The sequence below is a fragment of the Cyprinus carpio genome, chromosome A6 (genome assembly GCF_018340385.1).
Source record: "Cyprinus carpio isolate SPL01 chromosome A6, ASM1834038v1, whole genome shotgun sequence".
NCBI lineage: Eukaryota > Metazoa > Chordata > Actinopteri > Cypriniformes > Cyprinidae > Cyprinus > Cyprinus carpio.
Genome location: NC_056577.1, coordinates 10,925,460 through 10,941,536, shown reverse-complemented (window position 1 = coordinate 10,941,536; position 16,077 = coordinate 10,925,460). Strand labels below are relative to the sequence as shown.

The following is a 16,077-nucleotide window of genomic DNA, read 5'->3' as shown; positions in this document are numbered from 1 at the left end:
GCACTCTGGCTGCCAAGCATGCCAAGGAATTTTGAGATTTGAACACAAGGCTCTTTTACAGCGGTGAGGGTGGCCTGTGGCCCTGCGGGACCTTTAATATGACTTGTATGATAGGAGTCCAATTAGACCTGTGATTGACTGAAGGAGAGGAAATGGTGTTGCTGCACAGATTTCCCGCTGATTAAACTTGTGAAATGGCTGGAAGATAAGTCTTACAGACAGATGGGGGTTAAAGACTTGTTTATGGGAAAAAGAACAAACCAGCTGTGAATGCAATTGATACTTTTGTTTTTAACCCTCTGGGGTCTAAGGGGTTTTGGGGGCCTGGAGAAGTTTTGACATCCCCTGACTTTTGTGCTTTTTTCAGTTGCTTATAAATATATACATGGCTAAAGTCTGAAAACACTATATTCAGTACAAACTGGGCTACAGTAATATTTAAATAGCATGTCTGTACATGATTGTGTTTTTGAGAAAACAACGTTTATGCGTGTTTAGAGAAAAACTATAATTTTGAAGTCACTAAAATAAGGTCATAAAACACCTAGAGAACATTTGTTCGTAAGACTGTCAAACATGGACCTTGTAGCCTAGAATTTTTGCTTCAAAATGATGTGAAAATCGTCTTGTTTACTCACTCACAGAAAACAATAGATTGATTTAAATTTTCTAAGACACTTTTTGTTATGAAAGGGCATATGCGAGTAGGCGTGATTGACCATGAATATTAGTGTGATTCACACCTGAGAAGACAAAGGCCCGCATAATGAGCTGCATAATGAGCCTTTCAGCCAGGTGTGTGACTGAGAGGGAAGAGCTAAAATAAAGAATGTGAGGACAAAATAAATGTATATATTTTTATGTTTATAGTTTATTTAGAATATATATTTAATTATCCCACAAAATAACTTGATTCACTTGTGAGTGCAGTTAAACAGTTTATCAGGAATAATCAAAGCTGACTTTCAAAGCTGAATTTTCAGCATCATTACTCCAGTCACACGATCCTTAAGAAATCATTCTAATATTCTGATTTGCTGCTCAAAAAAAACATTTGTTATTATTATTATTATATATATTCTTTTGATTAATTGAAAGAACAGCATAATTTGTAACATGATTATTGTATTTATCATCACTTTTGTGCTAAATAAAAGTTTTAATTTCTATATATACTGACTCCCAGCTTTTGAATGGTATAGTGTATATTGTTACACTTGGAGTAAGACTGGAGTAATGATGCTGAAAATTCAGCTTTGATGGATGTGATAGATTTTATTTTAAAATATATTAAAATAGAAAGCAGTTATTTAAAATAGTAAAAATATTTCACAATATTACTGCTTTAGCAAATGCAACTTTCTGTATTTTGGATCAATAAATGCAGGCTTGGTCAGCAGAAGAGAATTCTTTACAAAAACATTAAAAATCTTACTGTTCAAAAGTTTTGACTGGTATTGTCATGTTGAAATATATAAATGAACATCACATACCTGGCACATACCTCATATTACTTTTACGTCGTATTGCTGTCTATATTATACGTTAGAACATAAAAAAATATATATAATAATAATAAAAAAAAATCCTGGCATCGTGAAACATTGAGGTGATGTAAATGAAACTTCATAATGTTTCACTTGATTATACATTTAGTCAGGAATTATATTTTGAAAAAGTCTAACTAGTAAAATGTGTACAAGTTATATGAAAACTAATACAAGTGGATTAATAATAAAAAAGACTTACTCATGTTTATGACCTGTTTTAAGCCGCTTGATTCTTTTTTCTGAGGTAATCCAAATCTTATTCTTCTCAGCACGTCTTCTTGAGGTGAATTATGTACCGGTATTATTCCTCTTAGCACGAAGCGGACAGTAAAATAAAAAAATAAAACTTGAAGAACAGTCTCGCTGCTTTGTTTGCTCTGATGAGGGCGTTTACAGCCGCGAGCTTCACGTGGATGATTATAATCTCAATAGCGTGCTCGGCGCGTGTGCGTGGTCGCATTAGATATAATGAAGGGAGACGTGAAAGACTGGACATCGCGTTGTTTTCATATGAATTACTTTATCACAGAAAATTTGTTTTTGATAGGAATATCTCTCTCATGTCTCTGTGTTGAGTATTCACTGAGTTACAGTTCATTTTAATGACGCGTTTCTAAATGAAGATCATGCAGAACCAAGGCGGCAGACAGCGCACTCTGTTTGTTTTCTTTATTTTACAAATGCACAAAGTTTTGTTGTTATTATGTGTGTATACTAATAAAAGAAGACCCTTTACAGATTAGGTTGATGTATTGCTCTTATCTGTACGATCAAAACTGAAAGTGTAATTTAAGTTATTTTAAATTATTCAAAACGCGTATCCGCGTTGATCGACTCCAGAGGGTTAACTTGCTTTTGGCTAAATGACTGATTCAAAGAGGCAGACTAGCAGCATAATGTCTGGTCCACATTACAGCTTATTCTAGCAAGAACTGCTCTCTTAAGGCCCAGACACACCAAACCATCATCAAAGAACTAGTGGCGACAAAAGCTGACTGTGGTGTTGCATCACATTGTATCTGATCCGAAAAGTTGCTCTTGAACACACGGCAGAGACTACAGCCAACAGCCATCTAGTAGAATGTATGTTCTATGCCTGAGTGAGAGAAAGCTCAGACTGTGGATTTACAAACTGTGAGTCTTCTGTGTGGGCCCTCTTGGCTCCCATATTTGCTTGCTTCCATCACTTCTGTTATCATCATATCATTGATAATAATAAGAAATGTTACCGGTGCATCAAGTCAGCATATTAAAGTGATTTCAGGAGGATCTTGTGGCACTGAAAACTGGAGTAAGGGCTGTTGAAAATTAAATACACCCTTGGTGAGCATTAAAAACTCTTTCCAAAGCATCAGGATATCTTAATCATTCCATACTTTTGACCGGATTTGTAGGTTTGTCTTTCAGGGATACCAGCTGTCCATGAGAGATTATATTGAAGAGTTTATACTAGTTTCTAGGTTGTTTCCTGTTCCTGTTTCTCATTGGCCTTGCAGATGCTATGGGGAGCGTGGGGTTTTCCACTTCATGGCATTTTGGCCTTAGGGATGCCTCTTTTGTGTGTGTGTGGAGGGGTATTACTTCCCTGATTACGTCTTCATTATGTAATTGCCCCTCCAGAGTAAATTATAAACAGAATGTGTAAAGTGTGTGATCTCTTACTGCCTCGGATCGTGTTTCGGATGGGATGCCTTTGATTGTGACACACCATCACATCTCATCAATGTAGGTTCTCTGTTCGAGCCATCTGCATGTCCCTTCCATTGCTGTCCCCTCTGATCATCCCGTCAATGGCCTTTTGTTCCTAACACTTTCCAAATGTTGACCCTCAGTACCGTTAAATAACCTCCTTCCATTTCCCTGTACTCAAGCTCCCGAGATAAACTCTTGAAAAGGGGTCTCTCGCTCTCGCTCTCACTCTCTCATTCACTCACACACACATTTTCCTAATTGTCTCATGATTGGCCCATTAACCTAACCAGGGCCCTGGATAGCAGATCCATATGTCAGTTTGCCTAGGGAGTGTTGTGGACAGGACCAGCAGCACGGTTGGAAAGATCAGGAGTCTGGTCTGGTCTGGTTTGTAATTAGAGGCATATCCTGACCAGGGTCATGGGGCAAGCTTCCCAGGTCAAGGGATGCGGAGTGTGTCCCACACCTAACAGGTGCTCTACAGGGGCAAGAATCCATCCTGGGGACTTTTATCCTAGAACAGTACAACCAAAGTGTTTGAGTTAATCATTCATGTAATTTTATTAAGACCACATTCATAAAATGTTCAAAACAAACAAACAAAAAAAGACCAAAATCTTCAAAGATCACATACACTACTTAATGGGGAAAATACGGTATCTGTGTTGTTGTAGCTTTTGATAAGTAATTATCTTGAATACTTTCTCCCATCTGATCTAGAACAAGAGGACAACTTTGAGTTCATCATTGTTTCTCTTACGGGCCAGACCTGGAATTTTGAGGCAACGTCCTATGAGGAGCGGGACGCTTGGGTCCAGGCCATTGAGAGCCAGATTCTGGCGAGTCTACAGTCCTGTGAGAGCAGCAAACAGAAGGTAGAAAAAATATGTATAGTGGATCTGTTACTTGATGCTCAACCATTCATTTTTTCAAAGATACCCTAAAAATGCAATTTGAACATACAGTAACCTGAATACACCTCTTCTGTGCAGGCATGGGGGAGTATAAAGTAAAAAATGTAAGGCCAAAAAGCCTCATTTATAAAAATAAAATGCTTAAAACAAACAAGGTTTGATTTAATCTTTCATTATTATTATTATTATATTATTAGTTTCATTTCTTATTAACAAATGAAAAACATTTGTTTCCCAACTTAAAGTAATGTGTTCCAACATAGTATTAGTATAGGATCTCCTAGCACCCTTTTGATCCCCAGTTTGAAAATCCATGATTTAAATTATTGTAGTCAGTGTTATTTGCTGCATCCTTTCTTATCAAAGTGCTGATGTTGTATCAAGTGCAAAGATAATTAAAATGCCACACCTCCTTGTTATAGGGCTAAATGTATGTACATATAACTAAACAGTATGTATATCATACATACATTCATGCACACATTTAAAAACGGTAATTACTTTCGTTGTAATATTACCCTTTTGCAGCATGACATTCCTGCTTCACAGCTACAGTCTTAACTCTCAACCCACTGTGTGTTTATGCCTCAGGCCAGGAAAAATTGCATTTCCCTGGACCTTCTACCGAGTACCTCTATCCTTTTTATTTAGTTCCCCTTCTTTCCCTGCTTTTGAATCTCATTTCAGCATGAAATGCAAAGTGGAATGTTGCTGTGTTGTCAGAATTGTCTAATGATGCTTAATAACATGCTTTATAAGTCATTACCATTCAAATAAACTTTAACTTTCGTGAATGTGCCCACAGTCTCGTCTGAGCAGCCAATCAGAAGCCATGGCTCTGCAGTCTGTCAGGAACATGAGAGGAAACACGCGCTGTGTGGATTGTGAAGCCCAGAGTGAGTTTTGCTATAAACTTGAGATCAGCATGTACCTTTCGTAATGTGCATTATGATTCAGTGATGTACTGATCTATGTATACTGATCTGTCTAAATGGTGCAACAGCCAGAATGACCTTCTCTATCCTTTCTTATAGAAAAAACAGGGTTATATGTGCCATATGTATGTGGTTATGCTGTATATAAACTTAAGGATTTTTCTTTGTTTTTGTCTCTGTTTATCTGGCGTTTTCAGACCCTGATTGGGCCAGTCTGAACCTGGGGGCTTTGATCTGTATAGAATGTTCAGGCATTCATCGCAACCTGGGTACTCACCTGTCTCGTGTCCGTTCTTTGGACCTGGATGAGTGGCCTCTAGAGCTCATCAAGGTCATGTCGGCCATCGGTAATGAGTTGGCTAATAGTGTGTGGGAAGCCAATGCTCAAGGACGCCTAAAACCTGCCCCTGATGCCAGCAGGTACGCAGTTACATCATTTCCTCTTTCAAACAAGTATCTGTTTGAGATTTTCTCAAAATCAATGCATTCTGTCATTATTTGCACTTTTTATAAAGTTTATATGAAGTTCACTTCATATAAAGGTGCTTATTTTTCCTTTAAAAAAACATTAGCATGTTTCTTCTTTGCCATTTGGTGATCATGCATCATCAAACCAAAATTAGAGTTTCAAAAATGTTATATACAAATTACTGTACTATGTATTGTATATAATGTTGAAAATAATGTCAATAATTTTAATTCTAAATAAATTTAATCAGTGACAATATTATTTTAAAACTATGTGTATAATATATATATATATATATATATATATATATATATATATATATATATATATATATATGTGTGTGTGTATTTGTACAGTCAGTGAAAGTGTAAAAGTGTATCAAACATAAAAGTCTACAGAGAAGTGTAGAAATTTATTGAGTTTTAAAATGGAAAATGTGTAGGAACCCTGGAAAACACTGTATCTTGTCCATGACAGAAACATAATTTTCTTAGCAGTCCAGCAGTTGATATTTATAATCCTTCTCAATCTGCCTTATAGCATATGTTGATTTCTGTGGAAAAACCTAAAATCAGATTTTTCCTTTTCCTTGCTCCTCCATCTTTAGCAGCATAATTATCAGCAGAGAGGGTTTAGTCGCACCAGCCATCATAACAAATTAGTGCTGACTGCTGGCCGCCAAAATATCGACTTCCCATTCCACGCCGGCCTCATTAGTCACCTGAAGCACCTTTTAATTACTCCCCACCTCTATGAAAAAATTTCGATATGGATCTGCCATTTTCTGCCGCCCGTCGATGTGCTAATGCGATTATAGTTCCTCATGTAGCTGTTTATTTATGTATGTGAAGGCATGTGGCCCCCCGAGTGGGAAGAGGAGATTACAGAGAGGGTCAATATTATCTCAATTAACCTCAGTCACTGGACCGCTCCTGCAGTCATCTCTCTACTCATCCTCAATACTCCTGCTGAAATAGACAAAGTGTAATTAGGGCTCAAGCCTGGAGGGCGAAGAGCCCTATTGTTTTCCTTAGGATTATTTTTTTTTTTTTTTTTTTTTTTTTTTTTTTTTTTTATTCTTCTAATTTTTTTCCAAGGTTTCGGGGGCTTTTGGGGCCCTTAACATGCTCAAAAACTCTTGAAAATTGGCACACAACTTGGAACCTGCGGCCATTAGGGGCGGGCAGAGACTGATACACGGGCGTGGCACAGGGGCTCTACAGCGCCCCCTGGAATATGGAGGGCCATATATCATGCATACTTGCACGTATACATATGAAACTCGGTACACATGTAGATCTCATTAAACCAAACAACTTTCGCACTGCATGTCATAAGCTCCGCCCAACAGGAAGTTGGCTATTTAGGGTTTTGTGAAAAACACATTCTCTGGAATTTGATATACTCCTCTGAGGAACTCCACCCGTTTGCCACAAAACTCGGTGAACATGATCTCAAGACATTGGGGATGCTAAATTGTGAAGATATTTTTGATATCTCGAACGGTTCGTCCGTGGCGAGGCGTTGAAATTATGGCGAGAAACGAGAAACAGGAAATGTCTAATAACATCAACATACACTACCTGAGTTTTATCAAACTTCATCGGATTGTTCGTTGTATGATGCCGATTGCATAGATGTGACTATTAGGAGTCAAAGTTACAGCGCCACCAACTGGCAGCAGGAAGTGTGTCATTTTCAAAATGCTTTGAATTCAGCATCTTATTTTACTCGATTTGCTTCAAACTTCATCAGAATAATGACAAAAACACGGCCGATGTAAATCTCTTGTGGGGATATTGACATCTAATATAGTGTTGCCATGGCAACGTGTCAAACTTGAATATTCTGTTCTGGTGATTTTTGAGGCAGATAACGTGCTCAGAATTACATAAAACTCTGAACACATATCAGTATTAATCATAGCTAGACAATGGCAAAAGCTCATGAAAGGGCGTGGAGGAGCCACTCTATAGCGCCACCTTTTGTCAAAAGTGAGGGGGTTAGTTTTAGCTACAGACACCAAACTCAGTACATGAATTGTTCTTATCAAGACGGACAACTTTCTAATTCACAGTCATCAGCTACGATGAACAGGAAGTCAGTTATATTGATTTGAATATGGATTTTTGGAAAAATATAGCTGTGAATTAATGCATACTGCTCAGAGGAGAATTACAGTATACACACCAAACTTTTTCTACATGATGCCAAAACACTGAGGAACTTAAATTGCGAATGGATTTTGGATAGCTTGAACGGTTTTGCAGTAGTGATTTATTGAAATTACAGTAAAAAAGTAAACATAAATTGTCTTATATTTCTTAAAGTACAGCTTCCAAACACTTCAAAATTTTTATATATAGAGGACAAGTCATTCTGAGCAAATATGCATAGTTTCACGACTTTTCAATGCTCTATGGATAACAGAAAATTAAAAAACTGTCAGACATCTGATCTCACTCTGAGGCCAGTCTCTCTGTGTGAGAAAAAGGAGGGGGCTGAGTCACTCTGATGACTCTGCCATTGCCCTGTGAAGAATGTGTGTGCGTTGAGTGTATGTGTTAATCGTTTTTGATGTTACAAAGGTTATTTAGTCAGAAGCAGTGAACACTTGTATTTTTCTTTGACAGCATTAGATTTATTATTATGCTTTCACTTTAAGAACCAATCACGGGTTTAATATACACATGCCTTTTATTTCTGAACTTTTAACGTTAAGACATATGCCTAACCGACTGTGTTTTACTAGGATATTCCCCAAAACGCGCATTTAGATGTAATTATGTATTTATTGATCCATGCACAAAAAAAAGCGGAAGATAGCTCAGTTTAGTATTTGCGCGTGCGGCTGTCTGTGTGCATGCACGCGCTTCAGATGTGTGCGGTGAAACACACAGCGCTCGACTGTTCCGCGAACAATCCCGAGCGTCTTATATGCTCACCTTGTGCCTTATACCGAGTCCTAATCGGTGAGTTTGAACGAGAATGCAGCCGTTGACGGGCATTATGTGAAAATGTAGACAGTGCCAAATAAGCTGCCTATTTATATAACAGATATCTATATTGTACGTGTGCTATCGATGAATCGATCCATATCGATGAATCAATACATCCCTAATATATCAAACGTAAATAACTGCATAGACATCACTGTTTAAAACTAAATATAGATTAATCGTTTTTGATGTTTCAAAAGGTTATTTAGGTGGGTTTTTTTAGGTGCTATCGATGCATCGATCCATATTGATGAATCAATACACCCCTAATATAGGCTATGTGTGTGTGTGTGTGTTTTTCAAAAAAAAAAAAAAAAAAAACATATATATATATATATATATATATATATATATATATATATATATATATATATATATATATATATATATATATATACACATTTCAATACTGTCATAGGTCAGTATTTAAATGAGTTTTATTTGAAAATTTTTTTTTTTTTTTTTTTTTTTTTTTATTACTTTTTAACCAATAGCCTATTGTGTATATATTTATTTGTATATGTTTATTTTTATATATATATATATATATATATAATTGCATAGGTTTATAATAATAATAATAATAATAATAATAATAATTTCAAACTCATTTAAATACTGACCTATGACATCCTGTGACATGAAATTTATCTGAATTTACACAACTCATGATGTAACAGTAAAACAGATAAGCTCACAGATGAAGACCAAGCTGTAATGCCGGCAAAAATATTATACAAATGCTTATAGATCAATAAAATCATTAAAAATTCTTTGCACGGCGTGCATCATTATTAGGCACTTGATATTCAGATGATATTTTCCAAGCACATATATATATGCCCTTTTGGAAAAATGACTCTTAACCAAAAAATAAAAATTTTGCTTTTTGGTCAAAAAAGGTTCCTGACCCCTGTTCCAGAATCTGGCAGTAAGTTTGGGGAGCGCATTTTTATTCCATCTTCTATTCTGAAAAGTCTTAATTCTTAATTCTTTTTGCAGTTAACTTGTGTCTTTTCTGCACCTTTTTTTTTTTTTTTTTCAAACTCCACTGTCCCAGTCAGCATTTTTTTGTCCAATGGTCATGTCGAAATTTTGCAATTTCTATATTGCAATAGTTTTTAATAATTCTCATGGGGATTTAATAATTTTTGACTTTTCAGTCCGAGTTAAAACTCTTTTTTGGCTCATTTCATCTGTAAAAAAAGCCTAATAATACTGCACACCTGAATATAAGGAGTTTTTCTCTTCCAGCCTTCATGGACAATTATATATCGCTCAATAAATGATTAAATACAAAATTAATGGTAGTTATTAAGATTGATGTCATTGGGAATTGGTAAAATGTGCTTGGAAAAAAAATCAGAATATCAACATGTAAATCAATAAAGGTTTTAGTAACACTTTATAATAAGGTCTAATTTGTAAACATTAGTAAATGAACATGAAAAATATATTTTCACAGAATTTATTAATGTTTGTTGATTTTAGTTCACAGTGCATAACTAATGTTAACAGATATATTTTTTTTTTTAAAGTTTTGACTATTAACTGACATTGACATGCAATATAATTATTGTTCATGTTAGTTAATCTTAATAACTGAAACCTTATAAAAGAGTGTTACTAAAGTATTATGTATTGTTCTCTGTGTGTGTCTTTCATAGTCTTGATGGTTTGGATTAACCCTTTAATTGCCTTATCCTTAAAACCAGACTGCCATAGAGTTACTGTAAATGCATGTGCCCGCTGGGCACAGTTTTCCTGATGGCACCGGGGCGGCGTTTGCACTGATGGCTTGAGCCCGCCATCGCTGCTTGCAGCTATATTTCACTTTGATTCTTTCATGTTTTTGACTGGAACTGGTTTTGCTTAGTGACATTAATAGTTGATGTGTAATACATTTATAGGCTAAGCAGAGAAGATACATCTGAAAAAACACCTTTTCCGTTTAACTTTAACACATACATTTTATATTGACACTTAAAAGTCGCAAAAATTTGTTTGGAATCATTTTGTGGTGTCACATGACAGAATAACAAAGTACCAAAAAAAAACACGACACTTGTTAGTAAAAATGATTTTATGTATATTATATATTATGTATTTTATAATGTATAATGAAGTTTTGTTTCAAAGGGATAAGGAACAGATTATTTGTACATTATGTGAAATTATTTATGGAAACGGCTCAAGGGCAATTTTAATTTTTTTTGCGATTCAACAAAACTTATGTGATAATACTTTTTTAAAAAAAATATATATATATTTTTTTTTAGTGATGGCATCATTTTATCGGTAAAAGACCAATTGGATGGAAACAGGCTGGAGACAGCAAATTTCGCAACTTTTTTTTGTCAATAACAAAACAGCGCGAAAACTGGGTGGAAACTTTGCTATTGACAAGATATGATTCTTGAGCACCAAATCAACATATTAGAATGATTTCCGAACAGTCATGTGACCGATAATAACGGCTGCTGAAAATTCTTTTACAAAGTTATTTTTCATTTTTAATCAAATAAATGCTGAATTATTATTATTATTAAGAGTATTATTAATACTTTATTTTTTTTTTTAAGATTAAATTTTTCAGATTCTTACCAACCACCTGCAGTTCCCTCATGAAATTCTAGGGGTTCAAAAGGCCTTGTTGGAAAATTCTCTTTCAGCCCAATAAAAGACATTCATAAAAATAAACTTGAAATCACTGAGATTCAGGTAGAATTGGACATTTTTATCGTGCGAGCATTTGTGATTTTGTCAGTTCTCCGTTGTGTGTAATTTGCTTTCTTTCCATCTTTAACTGGGTGGTTCAATTTATTTGGCTTGTAACCGTCCAAATGGCGTCAATCTGATTTAATAAGAGCACATTTGACCATAATAAATGTGTGAAATCTGAAATAAAAATATGATCTAATGCATACTCTTTCATCTTAGAAAATATTGAGTTTTCGACATGATTTTTATTCAGTGTGTATGAAAGTCATGGTCTTTTTGATTAGCATGTCTCAGCATTGAGACTCTGAAGTGTTGTCTTGTCGCTAAATGCTAATGCTCAGCGAGCTTGTGTCCTGGTGAACAGCTCAGGCATTGGTGTGTGCGCTCTGCATCCAGGATTGGTGGCTGATAAATGAAAACCCTCCCTCGTGGTCTCTCAAGTGAGTAATAGAGCTCGAAATTTCATTTTGCAAGCGACTGATTTAATTATCCAAAGGGTAATTAATGGGCTGATTATCTTAATGTTAAATATGGCCAGCAGCAATTAGACTGACCTCCCGCCTGTCAAGGTCTGGACTACTCGCGTCTTTCAATTAGGGGTCTGTTTGGGGGGTGTGAGCTTAAGGTAAGGAGGAAGAGAGATGCTGTCCTCCACACCTCTTGTCTCCGCATATATCATCCCTCGTTCTGCAGGCTGGAATTATGTTTGGGACTGATCACATCTAGAAAGCCCACCTGAATCTGACAAGGGAAATTAGCCTCTCTCTTTTCCCCTGTTTCTTCTTGACCCAGCTGTGTCTATATGGTTTTGTTTAGTCTTAACCTCTGTTTCTTCTTCCAGCCCTCTGTTAATTGTCTTTTTAGAGAATGTCAAGAGTTGAATTAAAGGTGCTGTATGTTTGCCGTTCTTAATCATTTACTGATTTGGACACACCCCCTCTTTTCAAAACCCCATCCAACAAGGATACAGTTGTATGTTTGTAATCAGAACAGTAGCATGTTATCTCAGTGTTGTCAAAATAGTCAAAAATGATGGTAGAAAAATGCCATTCTTAGTGTCCAATCAAAAAGAAAATATTTTTTTTTAGAGGTTGAAAGCGTTACATGATTGACAGGAAGAAAGTGGCTCAAAGTCTTCAGATTGCCTAAACAAAGAATCCGACTACAGATGCAGAAAATATATCGATGCCATATTGTTTATTGTATCCGGCGATATTGAATATTTTTTGTTGTTCATGCTAATTTCCACTATTATTTAATTTTTGTCATCATCTAACACGCACCTTAGGTTAATCTTTAGTTAATCCAAAAATTTTAAAGTTTATTGCTTGATTATTTTTTTTTATTGTTGTTGTTTGTTTAAATGTATTTATTTATTTGAGTGATTACCTCTATGTATTGCAAGATAAGAAAAATTAAAAATGGTCACGCAACCTCCATTGGACGTCTTGAGATTGATTGACTCTGATACCTAAAATTGATTGTAGCATTTACAACAATTGATTTTAGGTTTTAGTGCTTTATTTTTTATTTATTTAAACAAAAGACTAGAGTTTTAAAGTTGGCCATTTATCTGTTGATTGATTTAGCATGATAACAGTTATCGGCTAATCCGTTTCAGCCAAAATGTTAATATCTGTGCATCCCTAAATGCTTACAAATAATATTTTACTTTTTTTGTTTCCTATTGCTTAATAAGGCTATTTTCTGCCATTCTATAAAAAAATAAAATAAGCTGTAGCTTTTAAGAACTAGATGTACAGTATTATGTAAAAACATTTCTGTATTTAACCGTTTACTTTGAAGCAAAGGGAAAGTTTCTTCCTGTTGCCTCATGGGCTGCTTGGCCGTTATGTATGATAGAGCCTGAGAGAATCTCTAAACTTACCCATTAACCTTTTACTGCCAGTGATAAATTCACACCTCCACTGCCTTTAAAAGTCTATGAGGTCGCTCAAAGACACCGCTGTGGGCTTATTTTTGGGACTGTTTGGCCACACGCACATTGACCCACACTCTCTTGTAGGCAATAGGTTTTGGCATGAGTGCTCTTTGGTGGCATCTAGGCCATGTTGCAGTCTCATTTTTTTAATTAGTGTGGTGCTGCCATGGACACCAGAGCCCCCACACCCCTGCCACACACACTCGATGCCGGTCTGTATTAGTGGCCCAGGCAGGGTAGGAGTGACAGCTTTGCTAATTGCGCCTCGTGGTGACTTATTGGGAGGGTGGCGCTCGCTGGCATCTCACACTGCCAACCCTCAGCAACACTCTGACGTTTCACAGCCTGTCACCAAGTGTGAGTATTTTTAAGTGTGAAATACGTGCATTGTGTACGTGATTCACGCGCCCCTTTGTGTCGGTTGAACGTTAGTGATATACTTGTTTTCTCATGTTATCTGAGTGTAATGGCGCAAAACTTTTTTACACAGTAGAGCTTTTGCGATATCACTATATTTCACTACAGATATTATCCCTGTGCTTTAGGGATGATGTATTTTTGTAGACCAAAACCTGCAAGCAAGTTAGAATTTGTTCACTTCTGGTTTCATATTCGGAAGTCAATAGTGTTTTTTGAATGTGGTTTTGGTTAAATGACTGAAACAAGGTATGTGGTTAACTCAAGCTCAGTATATTTTCACATTTTATTCTACATCATAAAATACGTCAGTCTCGAAAAAGGCAGTAGCTAAATGGGACTCCGGAATTTTGTCCTGGACATTAAATGGCAATACACCAAACTTTTACAGCCCCATTCTGTTTATAATCGCTCTCTTGCAAACTATTCTAACTCTGAATTATACAAAAGATGTTTGTTTGTTTTTTAAGATAAAGATAGAAAGAGTTGTCGAAAACGTAATGCCCCGTTCACACACTACAAGTGACACACAACTACAAAGCAACACGATCCCATTAATTTCAATGGATAGCTGGTGATTTCCGGCAACATGAGCAACAGATACCGGATGGGGCGTGTCCAGCGACACAAATTTTAGAATCCTTAAACTTTATGCAAATGAAGTGCGACATTCGGGAGTGACAGCCAATAGGAAAGAAGACTGTAGAGCTCATGTGATCATTCTTCTCGCAGCTCCTGCAGTGGCGCTGTTTGTGTTTTTGCTGGAGATAATCATTCGCGATGGAAAAAAGCAGGCTCTGTTTTTATTTTTATTTTTTATGTACAGATTTATATTTTTTATATTATTATATTATTTAGTCTTTTGCCTCCAATATGTTTGTGTTTAGCGGCAAGAAAACTGGTTCACTGTCAACAACAACGTTACTAGGCAGCCAGTAGTGAGAACAGCCACTAACGACCTCATCGCTAGCCCCTGTTGACATGCAGCGACAAAAGACGCTGCTAGTGTGAATGCAGCTTAATGGTTGTGGCATTAAAGTCATGTGACAATGGTGTAGTTTGTGTATAGCCTGTGGTTAACTTTTACATTTTGGCAAGTGTCCTGTATTTAAGCTTCAAAATTCATAAAACTTTACCCATTAAGATCCTTGTGTAAGATTTGTAAACTTTTGATGGTCACTCAGCTTATTTTCTGCAATAATCCGAAAATAAAAAAAAATGTGGAAAATCCTTTTCCTTTGGGCAAGGGTGCCAGGGTAATGGTAACTTCCAGGTTGGCTTAAAAAAAATCACTGCAGCGCTCTATATTATTGTGATATCTATCGAAATTCTGAAAAGGAAAAAAGCACAATGATAACGAAGTCCAATGCCATGATAACGCTAAGCTTTAAAGGGATACTTTTGTCATCAGTCACTTACAGTACCCCCATGCCGTTCCATACCCATAAAAGCTTTGTTCGTCTTCGGAACACAATTTAAGATATTTTGGATGAAAACAGGGAGGCTTGTGACTGTCTCATAGACTGCCAAGTAAAATACACTGTCAAGGTCCAGAAAAGTATGAAAAGCATCTAAAGAATAGTCCATCTGCCATCAGTGGTTCAACCGTAACATTATAAAGTGAAGACAATAGTTTTTGTACACAAATAAAACAAAAATAATGACTTTATTCAGCGTAGCACCATTTTGGCAATTCTGAGCTGCACGCAGGCAGTGTATGCGCTTCTGTGTCAGCCGCGCCACAAGGATGAGCTGTTTTCTTCCAAATTAAAGCGTAAATATATGTAAAAAACGTATAGAGATATTGAGCTCCACACACCGCCTGACTCCCGTAGCCACATGCGTCATCATGAGCAATGCCTGGCCTATAATAATTCAGCAGTAAGTGGCTAAAAGAGAGCCTTTTTATGGCCAGATATCGCTCTTTGAAAGGGCAGAGCTAACAGATTTCAAATTAGACCCGGCTCTTAATCTGGGCCGGGGTGCAGGTGTGCGTCCCCAAAGCTGAGATCAGATTGGGCCCTGGGGACTAAAATGGGTGGGGGGGTGAGTTGGGGAGACCTGCTGGGCTTCATTTTTTCTCAAATCCAGACATAGACGGAGAGCAATATGCTATTAATGCTATTATTATGTCCCATGAGCCGCTTACTCGCTGAACTTCCTCTTCGTGGGGAAGAAGTAAAATGACATTTTAGATTTGAATATGTACCATATACCTTGTTTCTGTCATTTACTTCTCTTCCGTTCACCAGCGTTTTCCTGTCAGTACCGTCAGCATTCATGGAGGTCCATTTCTTCAGCATTAACTAGCTGATCCTGTGATGGTCAGCCTCTGACCTCTTCCCTGCGAGAAGACCGGTGATATGAGCCAACTCATGGCCTGCATGTTAAACAGCTCCTTGCCTTTTTCTCTTTCACTGACAGAAAGCACTGCGCAA

General features: G+C 36.6%; 1 protein-coding gene across 5 annotated transcripts in view; it reads left to right on the top strand.

The window, feature by feature from the left end:
* Positions 1-16,077, top strand: part of LOC109096555 (arf-GAP with GTPase, ANK repeat and PH domain-containing protein 1) — a 190,059-nt gene that overhangs the window by 157,709 nt on the left and 16,273 nt on the right. For all 5 annotated transcript variants that reach the window (XM_042758027.1, XM_042758028.1, XM_042758026.1 and 2 more), the window contains 3 exons: positions 3,963-4,117; positions 4,962-5,052; positions 5,289-5,511. In XM_042758027.1, coding sequence (XP_042613961.1) covers positions 3,963-4,117; positions 4,962-5,052; positions 5,289-5,511 — 469 coding nt within the window. The remainder of the gene's footprint in view (positions 1-3,962; positions 4,118-4,961; positions 5,053-5,288; positions 5,512-16,077) is intronic.